Genomic DNA, 16,739 nt, shown 5'->3' with positions numbered 1-16,739 from the left:
GGGAGAAGGTATTTGCAAATGATATATCTGATAAGGGAACAATATCAAAAATATATAAAGAATTTACACAATACCCAAAAGCAAATAATCCATTTTAAAAATGGGCAGAAGATGGGGCCCCTGGATGGTTCAGTGGGTTGAGTGTCTGCCTTCAGCTCAGGTCATGATCTCAGAGTCCTGGGATCAAGCCCCACATCGGGCTTGCTGCTTGGCAGGGAGCCTCTGCCTGCTTCTCTGCCTACTTGTGAGCTCCTCAATCTGTCAAAAAAAAATAAATAAAATCTTAAAAAAAAAAAAATGGGCAGAAGACATGAACAGACATTTCTCCAGAGAAGACATACAGATGGCCAGTAGACACATAAGAAGACTCTCAGCATCACTCATCATCAGGGAAATGCAAATCAAAACCACAAGAATCAAAACAAGTATTGGCAAGGATGTGGAAGAAAAGGAACCCTGTTGTACTTGGTGGGAATGCAAGCTGGTGCAGCTACTGTGGAAAAGAGTATGGAGTTTCCTCAAAAAGTTAAAAATAGAAATACCATATGATCCAGTAATTCCACTGCTGCGTACTTACCCAAAGAATACAAAAACACGAATTCAAAAAGATACATGCACCCGGATGTTTATTGCAGCATTATTTACAATAGCCAAATCATGGAAGCAAACCAAGTCCATTGATAGGTAAATAGATAAAGAAGTGGTATATGGGGGAGGGGAGGTTCCCCGTGGAATATTACCCTGCCATAAGAAAAAAAAAAAATGAAATCTTGCCATTTGCAACAACTTGGATGGATCTAGAGGGCATAATGCTAACTGAAATTAAAAAAAAATACCATATGATTTCACTTGTGGAATTTGAGAAAACAAATGAACAAGGAAAATAGAACCAAAAAATAAACAAACAAAACACTCAAATATAGAGAACTGGTGGTTACCAGAGAAGAGGTGAGGGGCGGAGGTTGAAAGTATAGAATTGTTGAACAACTATATTGCACAACTGAAACTAATATAACACCGTATATTATGCTGGAATTTTTAAAAATGTAAATATCCGGTAAGCACATAAAAATGTGATAACAGTCGCTACTGAGTATATTGTTTAATAGGGTACCTCCATTTATCTCATTCAGGCATCATCAAAACCCTATGATGGTACTGTTGTTTTAGTAAGAAAAAAGAATTGACAACAGATTTAGAAGTTGATAATTAAAATCCTGAGACTGAATTAATTACCTTGAATTATTTGAAAGACAAGATGTAATGTAAGACAGGAAGAAGATCAAGTCTTGAATATTACCATATAATAGGAGAGAAAAGGCAGAGTGGTCAGAAGAGAACTAAGATAGTATAATTCATTTCTGTGGTGCTCTACAATATATTTAGTACTTTTATAGATATTAATTTATTAGAACCTCTGAATCGTGAAGATAGTATTACCTCATTTTTTTTTTAAGATTGATTTATTCATTTCGGAGAGAAAGAGTATGTGCATGGGAGAGGGGCTGAGGGAGAGAGAGATTCCCAAGCAGACTCCACACTCAGTGGGGAGTCCAACGTAGGGTTCAATCCAACAACCCTGAGATCATGACTTGTGCCAAAGTCAAGAGTCACATGCTCAAGCAACTGAGCCACCCAGGCTCCCCTATCCTCATTTTAAGTAAGAAATCAACCTCAGGGAACACCTGGGTGGCCCAGTCATTAAGTGGCTGCCTTTGGGTCAGGTCATGATCATAGAGTCCTGGGATCAAGCCCCATGTTGAGCTCCATGCTCGGCCGGGATTCTGCTTCTCCTTCTCCCTTTGCCTACCACTCTGCCTGATTGTGCTTGTTCTCTCTCTCTCTCTTTTCCTCTCTCCTTCTGTCAAATAAATCTTTTAAAATCTTTTAAAAAATTAGAAAGGTCAGTGTATGTTAACTGTAGACTAGAAGCAGAGAATAATAAACTCAAATCAGACCTGAAGAAATTATACAGTGTATCAAGAGCTAAGGAAATAGGAGAGGTTGTGAGACAGTAGAATAAGAAGCTGCTACATGAGTCTAATAGGAATTCCAGAAGAAAAGAATTAAAAGAATGGGAGAGATAAAATTCAAAGAGATAATGACAGTATTACCTACAATACATTAAAGACATGAATCTTCAAAGTCAAGAAACAGTTTACATAAATTTAAATCTCTTCTGGTCACATCACGTTAATACTTTAGAACACCAAAGACAAAGAAATCTTAAAAGCAGAGGAAAGATACTGTCCCACAGAGGAATAAGAACCAAAAAATGACAATGGACTTAAAACAGAGATCAGAAGAAAAGGGAATAATATCTTCAAAGTGCTGAAGAATCCTTGCTAATTTCTAATACAATAGTATTATTTCTCTACTTAGTGTTTTTGAATTTTTCCCAGAAAAAGCTTATTTTAAAAATTGAAAAACACTGAGAAACAAATGACAGTCAACCCAGGATTCTGTTATTTAACTGTTACTTAAGAGTGAAGGCAAAGATAAAAGATTGAAAACCCAACATGTCAAAACCTGTGGCTTCCTGCTGAATTAGTACATATAGTGCATAGATGGAAGGAAAAGAAGAAAGGCTAAAAATGGGCTAACAATCTAACTTAATTTATGAAAATAGTAACAAAGAATACTTTAAAAATAATTTTTAAAGGACAATACCAGTGGAAATGTATATTTTAAAAAATGAAAGGAGTAACAACACCCAAAGTTGGCTTTGAGGAAGGAAGGAAGGGAGGAAAAGACAAAACCCTGGGTAAGAAATAGTTTAAAAACTGAAAGAAAGGATTATGGTTGGTATACTTTTCTGTTTATAATGTTCTACTTGAATAAACAGGTAAACCTTGTTAGGGAGGAAAGGGGATTAAATTCAGCAGAGAGATAAAATAGTAGAATAACAACTTCATTGAAATAACTTAAGTACTTGATAAAGAGATAATTTTTTTTAGAAAATGGAATTCTAAAATTCAAAACTATGTGGAGAATAAACAACATGGCACCAAAACCAGACAGGGGTGTCACAAGAAAATACAGGTCCCTATGCCTTATGAACATAGATACAGAAATCTTCAACAAAATATTAGCCAACCAAATTCAATGAGACATTAAAAGAATCATACAGGGGCATCTGGTGACTCAGTCGGTTAAGCATCTGACTCTTGGTTTCAGCTCAGGTCATGATCTCAGGTCCTGAGATCCAGCCCCATGCTGGGCTCCACACTCAGTGTGGATTTTGCTTGTCTCTCTCCCTCTGCACTCACATTCGCTTTATGTTTCTCTCTCTCTCATAAATAAAAATAAAGTCTTAAAAAAAAAAAGAATTATACTTCATGATTAAGTGGGATTTATTCCAGGCATGCAAGTCAGTGTGATAGGCCACATTAAAAAATGAATAGTAAAAATCACATGATCATCCCAAAAGATTCTGGAAAAAGCATTTGACAAAATTCAACATCCATTTATGATAAAACCTCTCAAAGTGAGTATACAAGAAAAACTACCTGAACATAATAAAGGTCATATCTGACAAGCCCACAACTAACATCATACTCAGGAGTGAAAAGCTGAAAGTTTTTTCTGTAAGATTAGGAACAAGGTAAAGATGCCAATCTGCTCTTTTATTCAACATAGTACTGGAATTCCTAACCAGAGCAAGTAGGCAAGACAAAGAAATAAAAGGCATCCAGATTGCAAAGGAAGAAGTGAAATTGCCACGACATACAAATGACATAATATACAAAACCCAACCCTAAGACTCAACCAAAAAAAAACCTTTGAGAATAATTGAAATCAGTAAAGTTGCAGCTTACAAAATGAATACAAAAAGATCTGTTGCATTTCTATACACTAACAATGAAGAAAGAAATTAAGAAAGCCATCACATTTATAGTTGCATCAAAAAGAATAAAATACCTGCGAATAAACTTAACCAAGGAGGCAAAAAATCTATATGCTGAAAACTATACAATGTTGATGAAAGAAATCGAAGAAGACACAAATAAATGGAAAGATATTCTGTGCTCACAAATTGGAGGAATAAAGATTGTTAAAATGTCCATACTACCCAAAGCAATCTATAGACTGAATGCAATCCCTACAAATTTCACAGAAGTAGAAAACACAATTCTAAAATTTGTGTGGAAACACAAAAGACCCCAAATAGCTAAAACAATCTTGAGAAAGAAGAGCAAAGCTGAGGCATCATTCTCCTTGATTTCAAATTACATTACAAAGCTATAATTGAAACAGTATGATATGTCATAAAAACAGACACATCAGTGGAACAGAATTGAGAGCCCAGAAGTATGGTCATGCACATAAGATCAATTAATTTACAGCAAGGAAGCCAAGAATATACAATGGGGAAAGGACAATAATTTCTTCAAGAAATGGTGTTGGGAGAACTGGAGGGTCACAAGCAAGAGAGTGCAATAACCACTATCTTAAACCATACACTAAAATTAACTCATAAAATTCTTAGAAGAAAACATGGGCAGTAAGCTCTCAACATCAGTGTTGATGATGAGTTTTTGAATTTGACATCAAAGGCAAAGACAGCAAAAGAAATAAACAAGTGCTGGGTTGCCTAGGTGGCTCAGTTGGTTGGGCTACAGCCTCTCACTCAGGTCGTGATTGTGGAGTCCTGGGATCGAGTCCTGCATCGGGCTCCCTGCTCAGCAGGGAGTCTGCTTCTCCCTCTGATCCTCTCCCTTCTCATGCTCTCTCTCCTTTAAAGAAATAAAATCTTTAAAAAATAAAATAAAATAATAAACCAGTGGGACTACATCAAACTGAAAGGTTTCTCTCAGCAAAGAAAACCATCAACAAAATGAAAAGTCAATCTGTAGAATGGGAAAAAGATATTTGCAAATCATATGTCTGATCAGGAGAAATATCCAAAATATATCAGGAACTCCTACAAAGCAAGCATAAGAACTCCTACTCAATAGTGAAAACCCAAAATCTGTTAGAAAAATAGCAGAAGAACCAAATAGACATTTTTTCAGAGAAGACATAAAGATGGCCAATATCACAAATCATCAAGGAGATGCAAATTAAAACCACGATGAGATAACACTTTCGAATGGCAATTATCAGAAGGAAATAATGGGGAGAATGTGGAGAAAAAGGGAACCCTTGTGCACTGCTGGGAATGTACATTGGTGTGGCCATTGTGGAGAACTATATCGGGGTTCCTCAAAAAAAAAGAGAGAGAGAGAGAGAGAGAAATACCATATGATCCACAACTCTACTTCTGGGTATTTATCCAAAGAAAATTAAAACACTGACTTGAAAAAAATAGATGTACCCTCATGTTCACTACAGCATTGCTTAAAGTAGCCAGTCTATGGAGATAACCTTGGTGTTCTTAGATGGATGAATGTGTGTATACATTCAGTGTGTATATATACACACAATGGAGTACTATAAAAAGTGAAGAAAATCTTGCTATTTGTGACATGGATGAACCTTGAGGGCATTATGCTAAATGAAATAAGTCAGACCTAGACAAATACTGTACGATCTCTTTTATGTGGAATCTTCATAAAATAAAAACATACCCTGAGCTCATAGATACAGAGAACAGAGTGATAGTTGCCAGACGGAGGGGTGTGGGGAGACGGTCAAAATGGGTACAAGGGGTCAAAATGTACAAACTTGCAATCCAGTGGGGATATAATATACAGCATGGTGACTATTAGTTAATAATATTGCACTGCATATATGAAAGGTGCTAAGGGAATAAATATTAAAAGTTCTTATCCTAAGAAAAAGATGTGATAACTATGTATGATGATGGATATTAACTAGACTTACTGTGGTGATCATTTTGCAGTATGTACAAATATTAAATCGTTATGTTATGTACACCTGAAACTAATTTCATGTTAAATGTCAATGATAACTCAATAAAACAAAAAGCACTGGGTAAAAGATGCATTCATTTTCTTTCTTTTTTTTAAATATTTTATTTATTTATTTGAGAGAGAGACAGTGAGAGAGAGCATGAGTGAGGAGAAGGTCAGAGGGAGAAACAGACTCCCTGTGGAGCTGGGAGCCTGATGCGGGACTCAATCCTGGACCCCAGGATCATGACCTGAGCCGAAGGCAGTCGCCCAACCAACTGAGCCACCCAGGCACCCCAGATGCATTCATTTTCTATTTGTACAATAAATTACCACAAACTTATCACCTCACAACAATACCTATTTATTATCTTGTTTTTTTAGAAGTCTGGGCATGGCAGCACTGGCTTCTGCTTTAAGTCTCACAGGCTAAAATCAAGCTGTTGGCTGGGCCTGTAATCCCACTCGAGGCTTCATATCCTCGTCCCAACTCACTGCTATTTACAGAATTCAGTTACCTAGAGTTGTAGGGCTGAGGTCACTCAAGCAGCATGACCAAATTCCTGTCCCCTTATGTTACTTCTCATGAGGCTATTCATACTCTTAAATAATTGCAAATATTTGTAGCAAGAGCAGATTTAGTTGACTAGTATTTGAAATAAATAGCCAGGGATTTGATGCCCTAAAATGCCATTGTGGACCGGTTTCTCTAACGTTCATCATGCTTCTGAGATCCACTCTTTCATTTGAGTTAAATATTAAAAGTAAAATATAGGGGTGCCTGGGTGACTCAGTGAGTTAAAGCCTCTGCCTTCAGCTCAGGTCATGATTCCAGGGTCCTGGGATCGAGCCCCGCGTCGGGCTCTCTGCTCAGCGGGGAGCCTGCTTCCTCCTCTCTCTCTCTGCCTACTTGTGATCTCTCGCTGTCAAATAAATAAATAAATAATCTTGGGAAAAAAAGTAAAATTTAATTTATTTTTAAAAATTTATTAAAATTTATTAAAAATTTTTTATTAAAAGTTAAAAGTAAAAAAATATATATTCCTTTGGACAGAGGAAAGGTGTCGATCTAGCACTACATTGTACTCCTTCAAGACAAATCAAAATAGACCCAATTTAAGCAACTCCTTTCAAAGTATAGAACTTCTTTCTAAAACTTACAAGAACAACTGTTGTATCTTCCTAAGTGGAAAGTCTACTACAAAAATTGTATTTAGGGCGCCTGGGTGGCTCAGTGGGTTAAGCTGCTGCCTTCGGCTCAGGTCATGATCTCAGGGTCCTGGGATCGAGGCCCGCATTGGGCTCTCTGCTCAGCGGGGAGCCTGCTTCCTCCTCTCTCTCTGCCTGCCTCTCTGTCTGCTTGTGATCTCGCTCTGTCAAATAAATAAATAAAATTTTAAAAAATTGTATTTAGAAGGAGAGTCATAGTTAGGAATTTTTTAATAATTTCAAGATCTTAAGATCAGATCTAACTGTAAATTAGATTATGTTCTACTTGATGAACAACACGCAGAAGCTACTAAGAAATTCACTACAAAAGCATTGCCTGGAAACCGAGTGAATATTAAACAAGAATTAAAATAATTTATGTTCTAATCATAACCATGTAAAAAGAGATGGGTGGGTAAGGAGGTGAAATAAATATATTTTAAAGGAAAATAAAACTAGTGCTTTCCCAATTAACTTATTTTTTTTAAATTTTGCAATTCTATGTTTGTTATTGTTGGGAAGAACTTCAGGATGGCAGGTAGAGCTAACGTAGAACGAAACCCTATCTCTTCCCCATACGTAAAAATAGATATATAATATGTGAATTTTTTTTTTTTTAGAAAGTGTGCAGCAGGGGGAAGGGCCAGAGGGAGAGAGAGAATTTCAAGCAGGTCCACACCCGGCGTGAGCCCAACATGGGGCTCAATCTCACAACCCTGAGATCATGACCTGAGCTGAAATCAAGAGTTGGACACTTAACCCACTGAGCCACCCAAGCACCCCAATATTTGAAATATGTAATACCTAGTGGAGCTATAAAGACCAGTGCCATGAATAAAGAAGACTCCCATTCCCACAGCCGACAGTTGGATTTGAAGTTAGATGTCCTTTGGAGCTCTCCTGACATTATATGGCAGACTTCCAGTATACCTGCCAGTCAGAAGGGCTGGTGTGGGGGATTGCCCAGCCTGAGAACACAGCCCCGCACAGCAGGCTGATGTGGCCAGTGACCATCAGAAAGTTCTTGTGGCCTCTTAGCTCTCGCTTTGTCTTGAGCTCTCTTTGGACTCTGTAACCAGATGCCATTGCCACAGGCAGTCAGCTGGGCCGGTGTGCTCTGGGTCACCTGACATCACCTGCCATCACCCTCACCAAAGAGGCTCCAGGCCTAGGACCTTCTCACCAGCCCGCCTCCTGCTACAAGAGGAAGCGGCCCAGGTACAGTGTGCACAGCCCAGGGCTGCGGCTTCTCCAATAGACAGATTTTGGTTCTTTGCCCATCTGGGCAGCCAGGGGAAGAAGGCGATGTATCTAATCACTGATTTAGAAGAGCTATTTCAACTGTGTAAAAAGTAGGTTTGGGTACACTGGAAGGAAAGCCCCAAGTCCACCAAGCTGGGGCTTGAGGTAGAGTCCTGGGGTAAATGCATGTTTCTCAAAAGTCCTCAAAGTTGGTTTGTTTCTTGTCAATGGCCCCGACCCTGCACACTCCTTCAGCATCTGCTGTGGGGTCCCAGGGGCATCTTTGTCAGTGAGGTTAGGGGAGGAGTTAGCATAAATGTGGAATATATTGGGTGATTTCAGGACTTTGCTGAGCCTGTTTGTTTCCCCAAGGGTCATAAGATCAGATGATTTTGTTTTATGGGAGTCTAGAAGGGACGGGGGAAAGCAGACTGAGCTGTCATGGGTGCTCCAGTCTGAGAAACAGTAGATGCTGGGGAGTTGGATGACATGAGATGACAGAGAATGGGGCTCATTTGAAAGGGGAACAGGCTTTGGGTGGCAGTAAAGATGGCTGGAGTCGGGGGAAGTTATGGGGTCCTTGCCCATGTCACCCCCACTCCTCTGCAAAGTCAAAGAACATCACAAAATGGTGAAAGTGCTGGGAGTTCTTAGGACGATGGAGAAGGGATGGAGCCTCAGCCGGGGGTCTGATCTGCACCTGAACCAAGCAGAAGGGGAAAGCAAATCAGAGAGCCTACACAGCTCCTCTATGTTAGGTAGCATTTTCAGGCAGAATTATCACTGATTCTAAAAGAAAAAATGCGCTTGAACTTAACATCTGCTATTTATCAAGCATTCTGTACCAAAACCTTCCCAACATTAAAAAAAATTTTGTTCACCCTAACGGTCTTGGGAGACGGATATTGGCATTATGGGCAGAAGAGCCTCGGTTTAGAGTGGGAGAGGCTTGTCTAAGGTCATGGAGCTGGTCATCAGCAGACTTCGGGTTGCAACCAGGTTGGACACAGAGGGAAAGGAGGTCTTTGGGTTCTTACATAAAATCCTATTTTGCTATTTTTTTTAAGATTTTATTTATTTATTTGACAGAGAGAGATGACAAGCAGGCAGAGAGGCAGGCAGAGAGAGAGGGAAGCAGGCTCCCCGCTGAGCAGAGAGCCCGATGCGGGACTCGATCCCAGGACCCTGAGATCATGACCTGAGCCGAAGGCAGCGGCTTAACCCACTGAGCCACCAGGTGCCCCCTATTTTGCTATTTCTAATGAGAGAAAATATATTTATTTTACCTAAATAGTTACTCTAGCTGGGAGTACTTTCATAAGAGATCCATAATTTTGGTTTCTAATAAAGTTAGGTTTTGTTTTTTGTTTAAGATTTATTTATTAGAGAGAGAGCTTGCACGGGGGTTTTGTGGAGGGGCAGAAAGAGATGGAGAGAGAGAATCCCAGGCAGACTCCATGCTGTGGGGGAAGCCAATGTGGGGCTCCACCTAAGGGCTCTGAGACCATCACCTGAGCTGAAAGTAGGAGCAGAATGTCTAACTGACTAAGCCACCCAGGTGCCTGGTTTTAATTAAGTAATGAATTTGTTGCAGACTTAGTATGTTTACCTTAGGAGTGGTAGGCACTTTTAAATAAGGAGGTTAAAAAAAAGCACTTTTAAAAAAGGAGGTTAAAAAAAAAAACAGTCAATATTTTTCATTTAAAAGGGAATTTGATTTTTTTTTTAAATTGTATTTATTTAAGTTGGCAGAGCACAAGCAGGGGGAACGGCAGACAGAGGGAGAGGGAGAAGTAGGCTCCCCGCAGATGTAGGACTCGATCCCCGGACTCTGGGACCATGACCTGAGCTGAAGGCAGACGCTTAACCGGGATTTTGATGTTTTATTTATTTTATTTTATTTTATTTTATTTATTTATTTGACAGAGAGAGAGAGAGATCAAGATCACAAGTGGGCAGAGAGGCAAGCAGAGAGAGGGGGAAGCAGGCTCCCTGCTGAGCAGAGAGCCCGATGCGGGGCTCGATCCCATGACTCTCAGATCATGACCTGAGCCAAAGGCAGAGGCTTAACCCACTGAGCACCCAGGTGCCCTGGGATTTTAATGTTTTAAATACAAATTTTTCATTTTATAAGAATCGTATAAGCATTGTAAACACAAAGTGGTCTCTCAGGCAACATTCATGCTTCTCTTCCTCAGAGGGCCTGCCTCCTGCATCATGCCATTTCTTGGGTCCTTTACAGGGGAGAAAAAAAGAGACCTACTCATTTCCACTCTATTTAAAGACAGATGGAACAGTGTGCAACACTTAGGGAAAGCGCAGTTTTCATTTATACCACCACTAGTCTAGAAAATTGGAGTTAGTCGGAAAGTACGTATTAGGATTGAAATGCAGCTGGTATCATGTTTACTTTTCAGTACATTTTCCTTCTGAAAGGAATCAAGTGAAAATTTTACTTTTGAATTAATTGAACAAAACACCACCTAGTGGTAGATGGATATATTTTGAAAGTCGAGGGAACATCAGTTTCTTGTAGAAAATCTGGGATCCATTCACTCAGTTTGTTGTTGCTTTTTTTTTTTTTTTTTTAAACCAGGTAACTTTAGTTTAATATTAAAACGTTAAAGAGCTTACATAATTGGGGTTTGGGGAGGGCTTACGGCTGTAAAAACCTGGGTAGATAAAATCCTATTGCGCCAAATGTCATGGAACACTCCTTTCTTTATAAGAAAGAGTTGAAGGCCATCTCCAAGGCACAGCAGTGTTCATAGGGGGAGCAAAATGAAGAGTAACCTTTGAGATGACCAGAGTGGGGGAAGGCAGGGGAGTGTGACATGAGAGCAGTCAAAGCATGAAATCCCTCCAGGAAGGAAGGAATGACCCCTTGAGCAAACGCTCCAGAGAGGCCTTCCGGGCACTATAAGCACTTCCAATGCAGTGCTTATAGCCAGTGGGATAAATACAGTCTCCACTGTGAAGCCCCCCAAAATATCCTTCCCACATTTCAAGTTTTTCATTTTCAAAGCAGCATGTAATGATAGTTTGCCTTCTTAGATAGATCAGTGAGCGCCGCAGTGCACCTTCTCAGTGGACACCCAACCATCTGCCCCGTGTCACCTCCAGCCCTTAATACACATCCCATCTCTCTGAAGGAGATGGCCCTGCCTGTGACTTCACAGAAGAGAATCCAGCAGCTGGGAATGTACCCAGCTTCCCGCCACCAATTCTACACACTCACGAACAACCACATCCGCTCTGTCTCCTTCCCTCTTGCTGTCCGAGCTCCAGCCTAATGCTCCCATCTGAATCTGGATGTCTCTCCTCAGGCCACCTCAAGATGGTCTCCCCTCTGCCTTCTCCAGTTCCTTCCCCATCGACTCCTCAGACTCTGGCTCTGTGAGGATGGGATGTTTCTCCCACCCTAAGAGCAGACAAACCTCAGACTTACTCAGTGACCACCTCTGTCTTTAGCCTCTTTTCCTTCTTTACAGGCTGTCAGCACTTGTGGCCCCCAATGCTTCACCTGCCTTCACTCCTTAGCCAGGGGGTATGCGGGCCCGGAAGGCCTCTCTGGAGCGTTTGCTCAAGGGGTCATTCCTTCCTTCCTGGAGGGATTTCATGCTTTGACTGCTCTCATGTCACACTCCCCTGCCTTCCCCCACCCTGGTCATCTCAAAGGTTACTCTTCATTTTGCTCCCCCTATGAACACTGCTGTGCCTTGGAGATGGCCTTCAACTCTTCAAGTACATTTCCCTGGGTGTTGAATCCACTCCACTGGCCTAATTGGTGGACTGAAGGAGTCTGCAACCTGTTAGTACTTGTCACGGAGACAAACCCCTCGTCATCATTGCACATCTGTACTATGTTCCCTTCATTGTTCACTGACACTCTGCCTTGTCACAAAATGGAATTGAGGGTTAAGTACGCACACACGTGTGTGTGTGCCACGTATTACACCAAGCACTTTTTTTTAAAGATTTTATTTATTTGACAGAGATCACAAGTAGGCAGAGAGGCAGGCAGAGAGAGAGGAGGAAGCAGGCTCCCCACTGAGCAGAGAGCCTGATGTGGGGCTCAATCCCAGGACCCTGGGATCATGACCTGAGCTGAAGGCAGAGGCTTAACCCACTGAGCCACCCAGGTGCCTCTACACGAGCACTTTAAATGAATGATCTCATTTCATCCTCACCACAAACTCATGAATAAAGTCCTATTCATTTTCTCTATTTTACAAATTATAACTGAGTCTCTAGGCAGATAAATAATTTTCCCAAGGTCACACAATTAGAAAGGAACAGAGCTAGAATTTGGTGATGGGGTAATGTTTAATAATAAATCACATGCTTTTCATCTCTTCCCCTAGCCCTCTCCCCCAACCATCAAGCAGCATAGTTCTCTAAGTGCATGCCCTACAGAGGGATGATGGATCCAGTTTAGAGCAAAGAAGTTCTAGCTCAATTTTGATTTTCAAGAGACATTTTAGAGCCTGATGGAGAAAAGGTAGTAGTGAGAGGCCTGGCTTTCCACTGCAAGAATGAAGCACTTGAATGAGACAGGGATTCTCGCGATGCCTCCAAACACTGAGAATTACACAGAGAAAATTAATTATAGAGCATCTGAAGAGCCGCTGAGAAGAGCAACTGCAGGATGGGACATACAGGACATACAGTCATGCCTTCCAGGTTAGGAAGGGGCTTGGAGAGATTTGGGGGCTGGTGAGTACCCAACACGTGTGAGGGTCTGTTCCTTGACCCCCACTTTGGGGCCAACATTCTGATGTACAGGAGTGACGATGACCAGAAGATAGAAACTCAGAGCACCTGGGCTTGTGTCCTGCTTTCCCGGGCAGGGCAAAGGCAGGTGCAACCCTCCTAGCGTTGGCTGTTGAGGATGGTGCCAGAACAACACCATCTCAGGAAACGGCTCAGCAGCGGATAAGAGGACTGTTTGCATGCATGTGCCCCGGGGCAGCCTCTCAGGGGCCCAGACCCTTTAGAATAGAACAAGGAATGCAGCCAGAAGGTCTTGGACTCCGAAGAAGGGGCACAGAGATGCTGAGAGACTCGAGAGCCTGAAAAAGTGGTTGGGTCAAGACAATGGGAGGCAAGACTCACCAATGTCCGTAGTCTCTGTCACAAGGCCAGGGAGCTCCAGCCCATAAGAGAGACAAGTCCTCGGGATATCAACAAACACAAGATGACAGCTTAAGGACTGGGCCATCCTTCCTCATTGCCATTATGAAATTTGAGGTTCACCCTGAGCCAAAATGTCACTTGGGGAGAGCAAGAGGGAGGAAGGCAAATCCCTTGAAAGATGGAACACTCATGCCAAAGAAAACTAGGAACATAGCAGAGACTGGTGCTTAGGAGAGAGGAATTTAGGCGAGAGTGATACAAGAATTCTAGGCGGGGGGGGCGCCTGAGTGGCTCAGTGGGTTAAAGCCTCTGCCTTCGGCTTGGGTCATAATGCCAGGGTCCTGGGATGGAACCCTGCACCGGGCTCTCTGCTGAGCAGAGGCTTCACTTCCTCTCTCTCTGTCTGCCTCTCTGCCTACTTGTGATCTCTGTCAAATAAATAAAATCTTAAAAAAAAAAAAAAAAGAATTCTAGTCACGGAACTGTCAGGTTATGAAAAACTCCCTCATGTCACATGTGTTCTGGAGCTGTTTTTGTTCCTTGCAGTGGCCATCACAGGAAGGCTGATGGTCAATGGTCCTGTACAGTCGCTGGAGTGGGATTCTCACTACTGCCGCTTGTATTAAATTTGCTTTTTCCTCATTTTATTCTTTGTTTGGAAGATTGGGGGTCAAGAATACTTTTGGGGTATTAAGAAATAAAATTTAAAAGCTAAATTAATTTGGAACATGGGTTGTGAGAGTGTGTCTTTGTTATTTCTGGATATAATCAAACAGCTCATGTGAAGGTCCAAGTAACTAGCTCCTCTTAGTGTTCATTGAGTTCTTTCCTGAAGCCCTAAGTCTCTCTTCTAGCCTATGTTCTGGGGTATCTTTACTCAATTTTTCATCAGTGTAAGTAATCCGTGTGTGTGTGTTTGTGTTCCTCAAGACCCAAAGGAACATGAGTGAATAGACCACTACCAAACCCAGCACACTGAGCAAGTCCTAAGTAATAGCTAGAGTCTCAGGTAAGACAGCAGACATCATGAATGTCTGCCCACCAGCACGCACCCCTCTTCTCTGTCCATTGAGTCCTGCCTTTGCTGGGGAATCAGTCCTCTGTGTGCTTCACAGAACTCTGGCCTCTACCCAAAGCAATCACTGCAACCTCAGGCCCTCTGGCAGTGGTTACTTTAGGGATGGCCTCATTTCTGTTCAATAATATGTAAAGCAATGGCTTCTGGGGGATGTGGGAGTCCTGGGAGAGTTTGGGGGATCTGGGGAAAGGAGCCCAAGTCTCACAGAAGGGAGGAGTGTACAGCAAGCACTAAATTGGCCAGAGGAGACTAGGAAGAGAAACTAGTCCTGACTAGTTAGTTGACAAGTTCACACGCAGGCACAGCGCCCAGTTGTCCCTCATCTCTGCATTTTTGCTGAAGGTTAAGTCGCAGGTGGCAGCATCCGCTTGGCTGAGGCCAGGTCCCCAGCTTCTCATGCCAACTCGCAGGGGACCGGAGGGAGAGGTTCCCTGTCCACTTCAGGTTCTGTAGGGGGAGGGAGCCGTTCCCCACCAACACCTGAGACAACGAAAGAGTCACCGACATAGAAAGAAAGGGTGGACGCTGGGTAGCCAACGGAACCCACAAGCATCCACCACAGTGAAACCAGAGCAATCAGAGCCTCAGAAACAAAACTGCTTGGGCGCTGGAGCCTGTAGGGCCTCGGCGACCTGCTTCCCAGGCTGAAATGCCCCGCGAAATAAAGGGAATTTAGATGCTACTGACTTTACATTTGTATCTATTTCAACCGGGCATGCAAAAAGTTACGTTTGACGCAACTCAAGAAGCTCGGAAACAGATCGCGGGGGCAGATGGCACGCCGGGGGACCGGGGCTGGCGGGGGTGGGGGGGTGCGGGGAGAGGCGCAGGCCGGTGGCCGCGCATGAGCACAGCATCGCCGGGACTCTGGCTCCACCTGCTGGTGCAGTTTTCCTCCGCGGTTGCTCTCGCGGGGTGTTCCCGGCGCGAGGCTCGCGCGGCGCCGTAGTGCGAGGATTAGCCCAGGTGCGCCCCCCTGCAGCGTGGGGCGAGGATTCCCGGAGTAAGAATGGAGGAGGGGTGGCTAATCGAGAAGGCTTTGCTTGGTGGGACGGGATGGGCGGCTGGGAGCAGGGTGTTCTCGTCTCCATTTCAGGACGCACGAGGAACCCAGGGCTGAGGCGGAGGATTTCTGCGTTCTCGGGGTCCCGGGGGAGGGCTGGGGCGGGGTGCTCTGCGCCTCGCTCTCACAGCGTGGACAGAGGGCGGATGCTCCCCTCCTCCTCCTTTCTCAGCCCCTCGATTGCTGTGCCAGCAGCAGAGGTTGCCTCGGCAGGTCCGTTCCCCTTGCGTGTGTGACTCATGGCCATGGCTTCCCTCTTGCCCAAGACTTGTGCGCGCGGCCCACATCACCTGGGGTTTATCGCAGCTTCCTGGGTTTCTCTCCCTTCTCTTCTGCAGCTCGAGACCGCTACTCTTCTCCTACCTGCTGCCAGGTGTCACACGAGGGCTTTCTGTGTTTGTGGTTCACGTCTGGGTGGCGGACCCGCGGTGCCACTGAAGAAGCTGAGGCCACTGCCTGGGGATTAACTCTCCGCTTACATGATGTCAGTGACCCCCTGCGAGCCTGCTGCCCACAGACCTCCTTCGCTCTCAGTGCTGTGGAATGGCCCACCATGGCCAAGTTAGGGTACAGGGCCACTGTAGCCGAGGTTCCTGGGTTTGACGACCTCCATTCACAGGGACAAGCCCAGCCCTAACCAGCTTTCTTAGAAATACAGTTTGTGTTTGTTTGTTTGTTTAATTGAGGTTTGATTAAATCAAGTAAAATGGATAGATCTTCAGTGTAGAGCTTAGAGAGCTTTTATGGATTATGGTCACCACAACCCTGGTCCAGATACACACGTGATTGGAGTTATGTTGAGTCAATTAGAGCAAATTCCTCTCCGCGCTGGGACGGGGTGGGGGATGGGAGTGGGGGACGGTACCTAAGGCCGAGGTTCTCTAATGTTATCAGCATCAGAATCACCTGGAGGGCTTGTTAAAACTCAGATTGCTGGGCTTCACCCCAGAGCTTCTGATTCAGTAGGTGTGGGGTGGGCTGAGAAGTTGCAGTTCTGACAAGTTCCAGGTGATGCCGATGATGCTTTCCTTCGGGGCCATACTTCGAGAACTCCTGGGCTCAGGAATTGCCAGTAAAAGTTAGTTAAGCTGCCTGGTATTTATAACCATACAAAGAAGGAAAGGCCGTTAGCAGAACATCTTTAATTAAAATGTGT

General features: G+C 43.3%; 1 protein-coding gene across 1 annotated transcript; it reads left to right on the top strand.

Moving 5' to 3' along the window:
• The first annotated feature begins 12,874 nt into the window (after nt 1-12,874).
• Nucleotides 12,875-16,283, top strand: LOC122903520. The gene is made up of 4 exons (XM_044244368.1): nt 12,875-12,989; nt 13,989-14,061; nt 15,267-15,523; nt 15,922-16,283. The coding sequence occupies exons 1-4, from the start codon at nt 12,875-12,877 to the stop codon at nt 16,218-16,220; spliced, it is 744 nt and encodes a 247-aa protein (XP_044100303.1). The 3' UTR covers nt 16,221-16,283.
• The last annotated feature ends 456 nt before the right edge of the window (nt 16,284-16,739 follow it).

The sequence above is a fragment of the Neovison vison genome, chromosome 3 (genome assembly GCF_020171115.1).
Source record: "Neovison vison isolate M4711 chromosome 3, ASM_NN_V1, whole genome shotgun sequence".
In the NCBI taxonomy this organism is placed as follows: Eukaryota; Metazoa; Chordata; class Mammalia; order Carnivora; family Mustelidae; genus Neogale; species Neogale vison.
This window is presented reverse-complemented; position numbering and strand designations above follow the sequence as displayed.